The 14,411-nt window shown below is 43.3% G+C and overlaps 1 protein-coding gene across 18 annotated transcripts in view; it reads left to right on the top strand.

The window, feature by feature from the left end:
• The window catches only part of SIPA1L1 (signal induced proliferation associated 1 like 1), a 497,889-nt gene that overhangs the window by 460,448 nt on the left and 23,030 nt on the right, over positions 1 to 14,411 (top strand). For 17 of the 18 annotated variants that reach the window (XM_027111671.1, XM_027111670.1, XM_027111665.1 and 14 more), the window contains 3 exons: positions 4,990 to 5,223; positions 6,234 to 6,399; positions 11,860 to 12,106. In XM_027111671.1, coding sequence (XP_026967472.1) covers positions 4,990 to 5,223; positions 6,234 to 6,399; positions 11,860 to 12,106 — 647 coding nt within the window. The remainder of the gene's footprint in view (positions 1 to 4,989; positions 5,224 to 6,233; positions 6,400 to 11,859; positions 12,107 to 14,411) is intronic. The other variant, XM_027111668.1, reaches the window with a different exon arrangement.

The raw sequence follows: 14,411 nt of genomic DNA on the forward strand, positions 1-14,411 counted from the left end.
TTCCATAACGCTCCCTTTTATGCAGTACATACATTATGACTAAAAGCAGCATAGCTGTTTCCTAAAACATGGAGGAAAGATTTGTAAATTAACAGACTGTGCAATTTACTGTGTTTTCTCATGGTTAATTATTTCTGTTTTGACCAAACATTTAGTCTTTGAAAGCCCCAGGGTTTTGAATACCGATGTTATCACATCAAGATACTTATTGATGAGAAATGTAAACTATAAGCGGTCAAAGGTGCCTCTGGTACAGTGGCTTTTAGGGTCTGAGTCAGGGCCACAGTGTCACCTGGGAACAAGTTAGAAGTGCAAACTCTCCTGTACCCCATCCCACCCAAGCTCCCGAATCAATCTCTGGGTTGAAGCTCCACAGTCTGTATCTTAACGTGCTGATGAGGAAGAATGGCTTGAGTCAGTCAAACACACGTTACTCGCTTGTGGATACCAGTCAAGGCAGGTGAAGCAAGCACCTGATTATCCAAGATGAGAGGTGAGTCCATTAGACCCTAATTCGTTGTTTTTCACTTAATTGGCATCTGCTTCAGACACTAACCAGGGTTGAGGCTTGAGACATCTCCACATCTGGGCTACAAATGTGTGTGAGGTAGGTATAGCTGGGTGAAAATAATCTGCAAACTAAAGATTAGGTCTTGTCGCTAAGTAACAAATAGCTGCACACCTGTCATATGCTTTTAAAGTATCCCAAAGGCTGCACTCTTAGTATTTCAGAAGCTTCTCTGGGTTGATGCTCCCTGTGCTGATAACGCATTTGCTGTTAACCTGGGTCTCTGGTGTTACCGTCTGTGGGCTTGTCTGCCTCTATCTTTATGTGTCTCTCCCTGCTTTTTTCTTTTTGGTTCACCTTTCCACTTTTAGTCTCTTTTCCGTAACAGAGACCTACTATTATTTTGTTCTTATTGATTTATCAATAATTTACTACACTAATGGAAGAGTTTTGCATTCCCTTAGTTTTATTTACTGATTTTGTTGGCGTTGCCCCGCGGCAGGTGGGATCCTAGTTCCCCAACCAGGGATTGCCCCCGCGTACCCTGTAGTGGAAGTGGGGAGTCTTAACTACTGGACCGCCAGGGAAGTCCCATTCCCTTAATTTTCAAAGCAAACAAATGGGATATCTGTTATCAAGGGGTAAAAACTAGATGAGATCGCATTGCCTTTAAAGTGACGTTGCCCTTTGAGGTTTTGTGAGGGGGTCTTTTCTTTCCCCTTTTCCCTAGATAGAAAAATCTTTGGGGGAAAATTGTTACAGGGATTATTAGGGTATGGCTAGTCATTTTTTAAGTTATATTTTCTATGAAGTTTGAACCTGGTTCCTCCTTCTTAGTTACAGAAATAAAGGAAATGGTTATATTTCATCGGAAGTGTTAAGACCCAGTTAGTGTGGAAAACCCTCGAGATCACCTTTGCCCTGTGTCCTGTTCCTCCCCCGACACTCTGTCCCCGTCTCTCCAGTCTTTGCAAAGCCTCAGGGACTGACATGGCCTTCTTTCAGGTCATCTATTTTTGCTTTGTTTTTGTGGGTGTGTTTTCATTAAAGTATAACATGCGTACAAAAAAAGGCACAGGTCATAAATATACATCGGGTTGGGTTTTCTCAAAGTGAACTTCCCATGTCATCGCTACCCAGATCAAGAACTGGAACTTGACCAGCATCCAGACACCATTCCTCCTACATGCCCGCCCACCCAGTCACCTCCCCCTCCTCCCCAGGTGAACACAATCCTGAATCCTAAGCCATACACTCATTTTGCCTGTTTGGGGGCTTTGTGTAAGTGGAATCATCCCATATGTATTACTCTGTGTCTGGTGTCCTCAAGTTGACGTTATGTTGGGGAGATTCATCCGTGTGTTGCAAGTAAGTAGCATTCGTTTATTTCATTGCTGTATTATATTTCCATGGTGAGAACACACCACAATTTGTTTATCCACTCTACTGTTGATGAGCATTGGAGTATTTCCAGTTTGGAGATAATACAAGTTCTTGTACATGTCCTTTGGTACATGTATATATGCACTTCTTTTCAGTATATACCTAGGAGTGAAATTGCTTGCATAGGATTTACACATATTCAACTTTAGCAGAGACTGTGAACCAGTTTACCAAAGTGGTTGTAACAAGTACCCACCTGCAGTGGATGAGTTGCTTCCCATCCTTTCTAGCACTTGATATTGTCTTTTTAATTTTAGCTGTTCTGGTAGGCATATAGTGGTCCCTCTTTGTGGCTTTAATTTGCATTTTCTTGATAACTGATAATGTCGAGCACCAATGTTTAATGGTTTTTAGATATCCTCTTTTGTGAACTTCCTTTCCAGATCTTTGCCCATTTTTCTGTTGGGTTGTCTGTCTTGTTAATTTGTAGAAGTTAGTTATGTATGGAGAGGAGCCCCTTGTTGCATATATGTTTTACATATATTCTCTTTGTCTTTTGATGAATGGTTCTTAATTTTAATGGGGTTCAATCATTTCCTTTACGATCCTATTAAAGAAACCTCTGCCTCTATCATAAAGATGTTCTTCCATGTTACACTCCAGAATCTTTAGATCTACATTTAAATATACAGCCCATCTGGAATTGATTTTTATGTAAGGTTTGAGGTGGCGTTCAAGATTCATTTTCAGATGTGTGTATATGTGTGTGTGTATGTATGTATGTACGTGTGTGTGTATATATATTGTACATGTATGTATGCACACACTCATATATAATCTCTAGACCATTAGGGTTTTATTTTTTGTTGTATTTTGTTTTGGTTTTTTGCTTATTTTTTTATAATGAACTTTTCTATTAGAATAGTTTTTGATTTCCAGAAAAGTTGCAAAGATAGTACAGAGAGTTCCCATGTACGCTTTACCCATTTTTCCTGTTCTCATCATCTTATGTCACTATAATACTTTTGTCATAGCTAAGGAATCAATGTTGATACATTCTTACGAACTAAAATCCATACTTTATTCAGAGCAGGACCATTAGATTTTGACCAGTGGAAGTGCTAGTGAGGCATGCTTTGAGACCACATCCTGTTAACTTAACCTTCAGTAACAAAGTCCCCTGGAGTGACCTGTCTTTGGTCTCAGCCTAAGCTGGAAAACTCAGCAGGGCTCAAGTGGTGTGACCGTAGGTCCCATGAGATCACTGGGAAGGAAGAATGGAAATCCTGCAGTTAAAGGCCCTCTAGGTTTGTTGTTAGCTTAAACTCTCATCTCTAGTTTATTTAAAATTCTGTCTGAGTTTTAAAGGTACAATGAGTAGTCTTCTCCTTGAGTCCTACAGGACTTTAGTTTTGTAATTTCTAACCAAAGTTTAAAATACATTGGTGATGAACAGTTTTTTATTTTTAATCACCATGCCTAATATTACATCCCCAGGACTTACTTATCTTATAACTAGAAGTTTGTACCTTTTGAACCCTCTTTAGCCATTTCACCCACCCTCCAGCCTCCACCTTTGACAACTACTCTGTATCTAGGAGTTTGGTTTTCTAATTTTTTGAGGAACCTCCATACTGTTTCCCATAGTGGCTGCACCAATTTACATTCCTACCAACAGTGCACGAGGGTTCCCTGTTTTCCACATCTTTGCTCACACTTGTTATTTCTTATCTTTTTGATAATAGCTATTCTAACAGGTGTGAGGTCTCATTATAGTTTAGATTTGCATTTCCTTGATGTTGAGTGATGTTGAGCATCTTTTCATATACCTGTTGGCCATCTGTATGTCTTCTTTGGGAAAATGTCTATTCAAATTTTCTCCCCAATTTTTTTATTCGGATTGTTTGCTTTTTTTGTTACTAAGTTGTATGAGCTCTTTATATATTTTGGATATTAACCCCTTATCAGATACATGATTTGCACATATTTTCTCCTGTTCAGTAAGTTGCCTTTTTTTTTTTTAATATAAATTTATTTATTTATTTATTTATTTATTTGTGGCTGTGTTGGGTCTTCGTTTCTGTGCAAGGGCTTTCTCTAGTTGTGGCAAGCGGGGGCCACTCTTCATCGCAGTGCGCGGGCCTCTCACTGTCGTGGCCTCTCTTGCTGCGGAGCACAGGCTCCAGACGCGCAGGCTCAGTAGTTGTGGCTCACGGGCCCAGTCGCTCTGCGGTACGTGGGATCTTCCTGGACCAGGGCTCGAACCCGTGTCCGCTGCAAGTAAGTTGCCTTTTTATTTTATTGATGGTTTCCTTTGCTACACAGAAGCTTTTTGGTTTGATGTAGTCCCTCTTGTTTATTTTTGCTTTTGTTGCCTTTGCTTTTGGTGTCAAATCCAAAAAATCACTGTCAAGGAGCTTACTTGCCTATGTTTTCTTCTAGCTAGGAGTTTTACGGTTTCAGGTCTTACATTCAAGTCTTTAATCCATCATGAGTTAACTTTTGTGTATGTTGTAAGGTAATGGTCCGGGTTAATCTGATAAACAGCTTTGTAGAGAGTCAATGTTACTGATAGATGCCATGGGGAAGGAGACCCCAAGGTGCCCCTTTGGCCTTGGACGTGAGTGTGTAGAGAGCTCTATGGCTGATCTAGTCTTGTCTCCCCTCTTCAGCTCGGGCCTGGGGAATGTCACCGTGACCCTTAGTTCTGAGGAAGGGAGGACAGAGAGCCCTTGATACCTCCAGACCTTTTACTGCCGGCTCCCCCCTACGACCTGCCTCTTCTAGACTTCACCGTCACAAACTTCAGCGGTGCTAGCATACTTCAAAGTGTCCCTGACTGTCTTAACTGTTTTTACTTTTCCACTTAAAGTGCAGAATAAGCCCCAGTCACCATCTTTCACTTTGACAGCAGACATTTAAATTAAAGCGAGAAAGCAAGGAAGGCCAGCCAGCCCCATTAATATTTTATGAAATATTCATTGTTCTTTAACCTGGCCATAACCCCTGTCCTGGACGACGCTTTTATAGCTGACATACTGACCCCAGGATGCACACACGCACACGCGCCGTTTTGTCTCTGTCCTGCTTCTCCTCAGTACCCTGAGCTCCCGACACTCTGCCAGCCCAGTTGTCTTCACCAGTGCCAGAAGTTCACCAAAAGAAGAACTGCATCCTGCCACCTCCTCGCAGCTCGTTCCTTCCTTCTCATCTTCCTCCTCCTCCGGTCCTAGGACTTTCTACCCTCGCCAGGGCGCTACCAGCAAGTACCTAATTGGATGGAAGAAACCCGAAGGAACCATAAACTCTGTGGGATTTATGGACACAAGAAAGTAAGGATTCTTTTGCTTCTCTTGCTGGGTTTTTTTTGTTTGTTTTGTGGGGTTTTTTTTTTTTTGTGGTACGGGCCTCTCACTGTTGTGGCCCCTCCCGTTGCGGAGCACAGGCTCCGGACGCGCAGGCTCAGCGGCCATGGCTCATGGGCCCAGCCACTCCGTGGCATGTGGGATCTTCCCGGACGAGGGCACGAACCCGTGTCCCCTGCATCAGCAGGTGGACTCTCACCCACTGTGCCACCAGGGAAGCCCTCTTGCTGGGTATTTTGCTTTTAACGTGACAGAGAACAGAAAAGCTTGGGGCAGTTTCCTACAAGAGAGGAGGCCGGGCTAGGGGCTAGGAAGAGGGTGGTTTGGTAGGGAGATTTTTTTTTTTCCCCCTAAGTGAAACTTGTCTTAAATTGTTTCTCTGACACATTCCTTAAATAAGATAGATTGCAAAACATTCAGATTTGAGAATCTTAAGTCTCCTAGGAAAGAGTATGTCTGAAGAACAAACTTCAGAATAATCGTCCCTCTGGTGCTAAGACCACACTTGTCCCTTTGATGCTATTAATCACAGCTTTCCCATGCAATTCCTAAATGGGCCAGGAGGCACCAGAGGGACTGTTAGAAAGTAAGAGACCACCTCTGAACATAAAGAACTTTTTGACAAAAAAATAAACGATTCAGTCAATGACTTTGTTTTTGTTTGTACCAGGATTGCATTTGGGCTTCATACCCTGTGGGCTTTTATTAATAAGTCTGTCGCTAATTTTGACTTAATGTAGTTAATAGTTTCCTATGAAAGAGTGATTTATTCTTCAGGCTTTTTATTTTGTATTTCAAATTGGTCTTGTTTCTCTAACAAGCATTTATCTGAGTAGATTCTAATGTAATTGAACAGAAGTGATTCTCCTTTTCTCTCCTTTAATAGCTGTCCATTGACTTACCTCTTTCAGAGCCCATCGTGCCCTTGAGTCAACCTTGTCGACTTAACTTCTACCCTCTCTTCCTCTTCTTTCAAGGCGTCATCAGAGTGATGGCAATGAAATAGCCCACACCAGGCTGCGTGCCTCAACCAGGGACCTCCGGGCATCCCCAAAGCCAACCTCCAAGTCCACCATTGAGGAGGATCTCAAGAAACTCATCAATCTGGAAAGCCCAACTCCTGAATCCCAGAAGAACTTTAAGGTACAGGGTAGAACTTGGGGTAAATAGCAGTTAGAGAGAGACCGAACGGGGCAGTTGCACCCTCCAGGAAGTGGTGGTTCCAGGCTCCTCTTCATCAGACCCCACTTCCCGCCATCAGCTGACTGTCCCAGTAATTGGTTCACATGTTTTCCAGATGCTCTGTCCCTGCAGCCACATCTCTTGAGTCGTGTTTATATTAACCTGTCCCTACCCCCATGGCTTTTTTCTTCCAGTGTATCCTACTTACAGTGCACAGGCTACACTTTCTTGACATTATTACTCAGATGACATTGCTTCTCAGAACTCTGCAGAGACACCCATGGCTCCCTTGTCAGACAGAAAGTTTTCTGAAAGGGCTTTAGCGCTTTCTTTCCGAAGGGTCCTCGTCCTCCTTCCACAGTAGCCCCCAGTGTGTTTCCTGCCCTGGGTGTGTCCACGGCACCCTGCACTCTGGCCTTGCCTCTGCCCCCTGCCCCTGGCCATGCAGACCTACCAGCCATACACTGCATGCTGTTTAGTCCAGCAAACATAAGTCTGCACGTTTACCTTCAGAACTTTCCAGATTCTCTTCACTTCGTAAAGCCGCCCCTCCACTCTCAGAATTCCAGACTAGAAATGCCTTCTCTGGAACCCAGCCACCCTCCCCGTCAAGCCCCGAGAACTTGCTCAGAGTTGGTGGGTATGTTGGTGGCCAGACTCCTGCATGACCACGAGGAAGGGTTTGTTCTGCTCCCCTCAGCTTGGGGACCCTTGAAGCCCACCTAAGGCGCTCTGCTTTCTTGTCCTCTAAAATGTGCAGTCTCACGCTCCCAGGCTCAGAGCTAGTGTTGGCTTAGCTGGGCCCAAAGATATTTCACGCCAAGCGTTTGGTATTCCTGTCTGCAGTGTACTGGGTGGCCCCAAGAGAAGGGAGTCCACCCCCAGAAGGTCATGGCTACAAACTTTAATGTTTTCTGTTCTCTGTGTTCTTAGTTAAATGATTTGTAGTCTCTTGGAAGTGACTAGAAAGCTTAATTTAAGAAGACCTTTGAGAACTGATTGAAAATGGAAGCTGACCTATTCCCTTAACCACTCACCATCCTCAGACTGTGATCAGAGGGTGAGAGACACGCTCAGCTGGATGAGCTGTGTGGCCTTGTCTCATCCAGGCTTTCTCGTCACCATTCTAGTTTATGTGCACACGTACATGCCTCTGTGTATGCGTGTGCCACACGTGTGTGTGCATCTTCCTTCAGACAGGTCAGATATACCTCCTGAACTTACAAATCAACATTTACAGAGATGAAATGTGCTCCAAAGACCATTCTGGAGTTTTGCTGAGAAATCAATGAGTTATAAACATTAACATCATAAATCATTTTAAAGACTTGCCATTCTGGACTTCTGTAATTTCTATTTTATAAGCCAGCACTTGACAGTTCTGACTCATCACCCAGGGCACAAATGGTTTCCTTAGCAACCTTGCAAAAGATAGTACTTGAAACTTCTTTCTTTATCCATCAAAAACCAAAGAGGTATATTAAAATTTTTAACTACCAGTTTCAAAACAAAAATTATTTCAGATTTTTCCTTTGAGGTTAGAGGAAAATAAAACCTGCCCTGAAAGGAATCTTTCCACCAATTCTTAGTTTAACATTTTTGGAAAGGAGCAAGCTCAGAGCTTTCATCCTTTTGATTTACTCATGCAGTGGAAATAATTGAAAGCAAATGTCTATCTTGCCCTTATTCAGGCCTTGGCTTTTATTTCCAAAGTGAATTACTTTAACATTCCTTTTTGAAATAGGAATGCACATTCTTTATGTTGTGACTATATTACCGTGAGACCCTCTGCAAAGAAAATGCTTCTGCTGGCTAAACTATTATGGTGAAAAGGCTGGAAGCAGGAGCTGGAAATACGCTCTGTTTTCTCTCTCGTTTCATCCTTTTTGGTTTGGTTTCAGATGAGTTCAGCTAAGTAGCTCTGTGTGTCTTGTGAGACTCATCATCTGAATGGCCGTGCCTCTGCTGTGTCAGTAAGACTAACATGCCCTTGCGAGGTCTTCCAGGCCATGCCTGGCTCAAGGCTCCAAGCCACTGCATCAGGCTTCAGGGTACAAGGAGTAGCTTGCTTTGGGCTGTGATACTTGGAAACCACTCACGCCACATTGGCTTTCTCACATAGCAAGTGCTACCAGTGAGCCATGATGAATAGCAAATGACGGGGTTATTCCCCGGCTCGTTTGCCAGCGGAGTGAGATATCTGCTGCAGGACGTGGCAGGGCTCTGCTGGGCAGGCTGGAGCTGAGAGGTGGGTGGCTGCAGGGCCCCGCGCAGCTGCTGTGGAACTCGTATCTCAAGGAAAAGGGCAGAGCTATTAACGTTGTATGAACCCTCATTGGCAGGCAGAGCTGGGATCACTGTATTCTCCCCGAGGGCTGCATGAGTCTGGCAAGTGAACAGACAGTAAGTAGTGCAAACTGAGAGCCTTGCTCTCCAGCCAGTACTCTCAGATACAGACCAAAGGAAGAGGCTTCATGCGGCTCTAGTGTTTAGGAAGAGCCGATACTCGCTTATTGCAAGTGCGGGTAACCCGTTTCACTGAGAGCCAGGAGGAGTGAAAAGAGTGAGGAGGGGAAGGAGACGGACCTGAAGACGCCCCCTCTCTAGGCCTTGCTTCTCAGCTTTGAAACAAAAGACCAGACTAGATCAATGGTGCCCAAATGATTTTAAAGTTCAGGAACCCTTTTCTTCCTAATACAGTTAGTTACACATGGCAGCCCAACATGTAGAACTAAGAAAGCAGAACTTCTCCAAGGGGAGGGGTGGGGTGCCTTGGGCTCTTGGGTCCCACCTGAACATCTCCTCTCCCCAGGCAGTGATGCTGGGAGGAACCCTTAGGGCTCCTTGGAACACAGTTGAGATCCCCCTTCCTGGTGCTCTCTAAAATCCCTTCCAAGTCTGCCACCCATTGTATTGTGGTTCTTTCCCAGGGTGTGGCAGCACAGGGCAGCACCACTCAGCGATCTCAGGTATGACCTGCAAGGAAGACAGAGGGTGCCCTAGGGGACTGGATAGGTGCACATACCTTTAAGCCTGGAGTTGAAGAGGGCTGGGGTCAGGAGCCGTCCCAACGTGCTTGGCCCAGGCTAGGTCCTACTATTTTTTAACGGATAGAAAGCATCTAGGTAGATTGCTTCCTTCCATCTCCTCCCCTGCCTCCCTTTAGTGCAGGATGTTATAACTTTGAATAAATCTCACTGCTCAAAGGATCTCTTCAAGGTAGCTGTTTACTACCTTGAAGTATATTAACATTTCCCAAAGAGGCTGAAACTAGAACTGGTGGAAAATCTCTCTTCTGTAAAACCATCAGGGTGGGGATAGTCACTGGAAAAGGAAGTCCCTTTGCCAAACCCAGATGTGCTAAAAATGATTGAGAGCAGTTTTTGAATAGAGAGATCTGAAATCTGGTCTAGTAGGCAGGAGCCTTATGTGACAGTCCTAGAACCTTGCAGGTGGAGGGAGGTGACTTTTTTTGTGGTACGCGGGCCTCTCACTGTTGTGGCCTTTCCCGTTGCGGAGCACAGGCTCCAGACACACAGGCTCAGCGGCCATGGCTCACGGGCCCAGCCGCTCCGCGGCACGTGGGATCCTCCCGGACCGGGGCACGAACCCGCGTCCCCTGCATCGGCAGGCGGACTCTCAACGACTGCGCCACCAGGGAAGCCCTTTTTTTTTTTTTTTTTAATTTACAATTAGCAAGCCATTTAACCTCTCTAATGCCCACTCTTCTGTGTGAAGTGAGAAGGGAAATCATTTCCATACCAAGTCGCCTCCCACTTAAAGACTCACAAAGCATTTATCACAACAGCTTAGTTTTCAAGGTAAGCACGTATGTACTTTGGGCTTAACTCATTGTGAATTTTAAAAAGTGAACACAGTTGGCTACACCTGGGGCTCATTTACAATGCATTTGATTAGTAATTTTTTCATATTTATGCTGCAGCTGTGCATACCACACTGTGGGTAGCTTTGACTTGATCAACCCTTGGCTTGTTGGACCGGAAGCATGTTAGACCTCAGAACCCATGAATGAGTCTGAGCATCAGATCTGTTCTCAGCCTCCTAGATGGAGGCATTGCCATATCATTCTCTCTCTATCCCTTCAAAGTGTCATGGAAAGTTTCACAGTGGCTTCCTGCCAGCAGTGACTCAGCCCTCCTACTCACATCCTCACCTGTTCTCCAAATTGTTCTCCCTGCCAAGGTGAACCGTTAACTAAGAAGAACTAAATAAGGATAACTCTGTTTTTTGTTGTTGTTGTTTTTGTTTTGTTTTTTTGCGGTACGCAGGCCTCTCACTGTTGTGGCCTCTCCCGTTGCGGAGCACAGGCTCCGGACACGCAGGCTCAGTGGCCATGGCTCACGGGCCCAGCCGCTCCGCAGTATGTGGGATCTTCCCGGACCGGGGCACGAACCCGCATCCCCTGCATCGGCAGGCAGACTCTCAACCACTGCGCCACCAGGGAAGCCCCAGGATAACTCTGTTAATGGACCGCATACTCTGTTGGCTTGCAGGATGCTGGATATTTCAATATCGTTAACGTGTCTGTTTTTTCTCCATGAATGGAATTCTCAAAAGCTTGCTATTTGTAGAAAAATCTCAAATAAAAATCAAATCTGGTCACAAAGGCAAAAGACATTAACAAGAGATACAGCTATTAGAGCTTTTGTCATTTATATATAACTGTATAAATACTTATCACTTATAAAGATGACTTCCCTATTTTTATTTCACGAATAGAAATCCATTTAAAAAAATAAATTATCTCCCAAGCTCATTAAATATAATATTAATAGTTAATACTTTCAAAAGCCACCTATTATTTGGGCGAATATATTGTGATGATCAAAGGCTCTTGTTGCCTGGCAAACATGCAATCGCTTGACAAGCTTCTGAGGATACCTTCCCGGCACCATGGCTGTTTCGCTGGGGACCGTAACATTATTTTGTAACACCACTGATAACGTACTGTTGTGCTCAGTCCAGTGTTTCATGGAATCCTCATAATAATCCTGAGAGGTGAACCCCATTTCATAGACGAGGAACTGGGCTCAGAGCAATAACATGATTTGGTCAAAGACACGGGATTCAAATAAAACCCATATTTGTCTGATCCTAAAGTCTTGTTAACCATGACACGATAGTGATGAATCTGCTTAATCCCACATCTGGATTTTGTACTGAGCACTGATCAGCTGCAGCCAGCATGCTGGGCTGTGAGGATGCGGCGCCCGGAACTCCTGTTTTAGCCCTTAAGGATGTAGACAATGATGGTGGACCTTGAGGCTTCCCTGTTGGGCTCCAGGATCTGAAAGGTTGTGTCTACCAGAGTGATTTTGTTAACGCACCCATCCTCCGCCCCCGGTCTTGGGTGTGTGACCCAGAAGATTGACTTTCTGTTGTCTTGACTCTGTTTTTCAGTTCCACGCGCTCTCCTCTCCTCAGTCTCCCTTTCCCACCACTCCCACCTCAAGGCGGGCCTTGCACAGAACGCTGTCCGATGAGAGTATTTACAGCGGCCAGAGGGAGCACTTTTTCACCTCAAGGGCTTCGCTTCTGGACCAAGCCCTGCCCAACGATGTCCTCTTCAGTAGCACCTACCCTTCTCTCCCCAAGTCTCTTCCATTGCGGAGGCCTTCTTACACCTTGGGAATGAAGTCGTTGCACGGTAAGTGTGTCTTCAGCTGCAGCTGAACAGCCCTGCTGATGATGGCCAGTGTCCACAGACACTTGCCACTCGGTTTGCTCAAGAATGAGAATTACAGGAAGTCCTGCTTGCTTGCTCCGATTATCTGGGCTCACCACCCCTCCCTCATTCAGCCTCTCACCTGGAATCCCAGACCACAGGGACTGAGCCTCACCAGACCGCAAGAGTCATCTAGGATGCTTGGTTTATTTTTTTCAGTTGAGGTTTAATTGACATATAGCATTATATTAGTTTCAGATTAAGATTTACTCTTGTAGCAGCTTTCAAATATGCAGTACAGTATTAACAATAGTCACCATGTTGTATATCCCCATGACTCATTTATTTTATAACTGGAAATGTGTACCTTTGACTCCCTCCAGCATCCTTCACTACCCCCACCCTACTTCTGGCAACCACCAGTCTGTTATCTGTATCTATGAGCTCAAATTTTTTTTTTTTTAGATTTCACATATAAGTGAGATGGATCATACAGTATTTGTCTTTCTCTGACATTTTTCAATTAGCACAGTGCCCTCAAGGTCCAGCCGTGTTGTTGCAAATGGCAACATTTCATTCTTTTTTAAATTAATTTATATTGGAGCATAGTTAATTTACAATGTTGGGTTAGTTTCTGCTGTACAGCAAAGTGAATCAGTTCTACATATACATATATCCACTCTTTTAGATTATTTTCCATATAGGTCATTACAGAGTATTGGATAGAGTTCCCCGTGCTATACAATAGCTTCTTAGTAGTTATCTATTTTATATATAGTAGTATGTATATGTCAATCCCAATCTCCCAATTTATCCCTCTTCCTCCTTTTCCCCCTGGTAATCATAAGTTTGTTTTCTACATCTATGACTCTAAATTTTCATTCCTTTTTTATGGCAGAATAATATTCCATTGTGTGTGTGTCCACATTTTCTTTATCCATTCATCCATCAGTGGACACTAAGGTGGCTTCCATGTCTTGGCTATTGTAAATATGCTGCAGTGAACATGAGGGTGCACATATCTTTTTGAGTTAGTGTTTTCTATTTCCTTGGTTAAATACCCAGAAGTAGAATTGGTGGATCATATGGTAATTCTATTTTTAATTTTTTGAGGACCCTCCATACTGTTTTCCATGGTGGTTGCACCAATTTACATTCCCATGAACAGTGCACAAGGGCTCCCTTTTCTCTACATTCTTACCAACAATTGTTATTTGTTGTCTTTTTGATAATAGCCATTCAACAGTTATGAGATAACATCTCAATAGGTTTCGATTTGCATTTCCTGGATGATGAGTGATGTTGACCATCTTTTCACATACCTGTTGGCCGTCTGTATGTCTTCTCTGGGAACACGTCTATTCAAATCTTCTACCCATTTTTTACTCGGATTGTTTGCTTTTTTGCTATTGAGTTGTATGAGTTCTTTACATATTTCGGATATTAACCCCTTATCAGATATGTGATTTGCAAATATCTTCTCCCATTCGGTAGGTAGCCTTTTCATTTTTTTGATGGTTTCCTTTGCTGCACAGAAGCTTTCTAGTTTGATGTAGTACCACTTGTTTATTTTTCCTTTTGTTGCTTTTGGTGTCAGAACCAAAAAATCATCACCGAGACTTATGTCAAGGAGCTTACCATGTATGTTTTCTTCTAGGATTTTTATGGTTTCAGGTGTTACACTCAAGTCTTTAATACATTATGAGTTAACTTTTGCATATGGTGTAAAATAGTGGTCCACATTCATTCTTTTGCATGTAGCTGTCCAGTTTTCCCAACACCATTTATTAAAAAGATTGTCCTTTCCCCATTGTATATTCTTTCCTCCTTTGTCATAAATTTATTGATCATATATGTGTGGGTTTATTTCTGGGCTCTCTATTCTGTTCCATTGATCTATGTGTCTATTTTTATGCCAATACCATACTGTTTTATTGTATCTCTGTAATAAAATTTGAAATCAGGAAGCATGATGCCTCCAGTTTTTTGGTTCTTCTCAACACTGACTTGGCTATTCAGGGTCTCTTGTGGTTCCATACAAATGTTAGGATTGTTTATTCTATTTCTGTAAAATATGCCATGGGAATTTTGATAGGGATTGCTTTGAATATGTTGATGGCTTCGGTGGTATGGACATTTTAACAGTATTCTTCTAATCCGTGAGCATTGAATGTCTTCATTTATTTGTGTCTTCATCAGTTTTTTCATTAATGTCTTGTATTTTTCAGTGTACAGGTCTTTTACCTCCTTGGTTAAATTTATTCCTAGGTGTTTTATTCTTTTTTGT

The sequence above is a fragment of the Aethalodelphis obliquidens genome, unplaced genomic scaffold, assembly GCF_003676395.1.
Source record: "Aethalodelphis obliquidens isolate GAN/ISIS:26980383/991018 unplaced genomic scaffold, ASM367639v1 scaffold10, whole genome shotgun sequence".
NCBI classification, from domain to species: domain Eukaryota; kingdom Metazoa; phylum Chordata; class Mammalia; order Artiodactyla; family Delphinidae; genus Aethalodelphis; species Aethalodelphis obliquidens.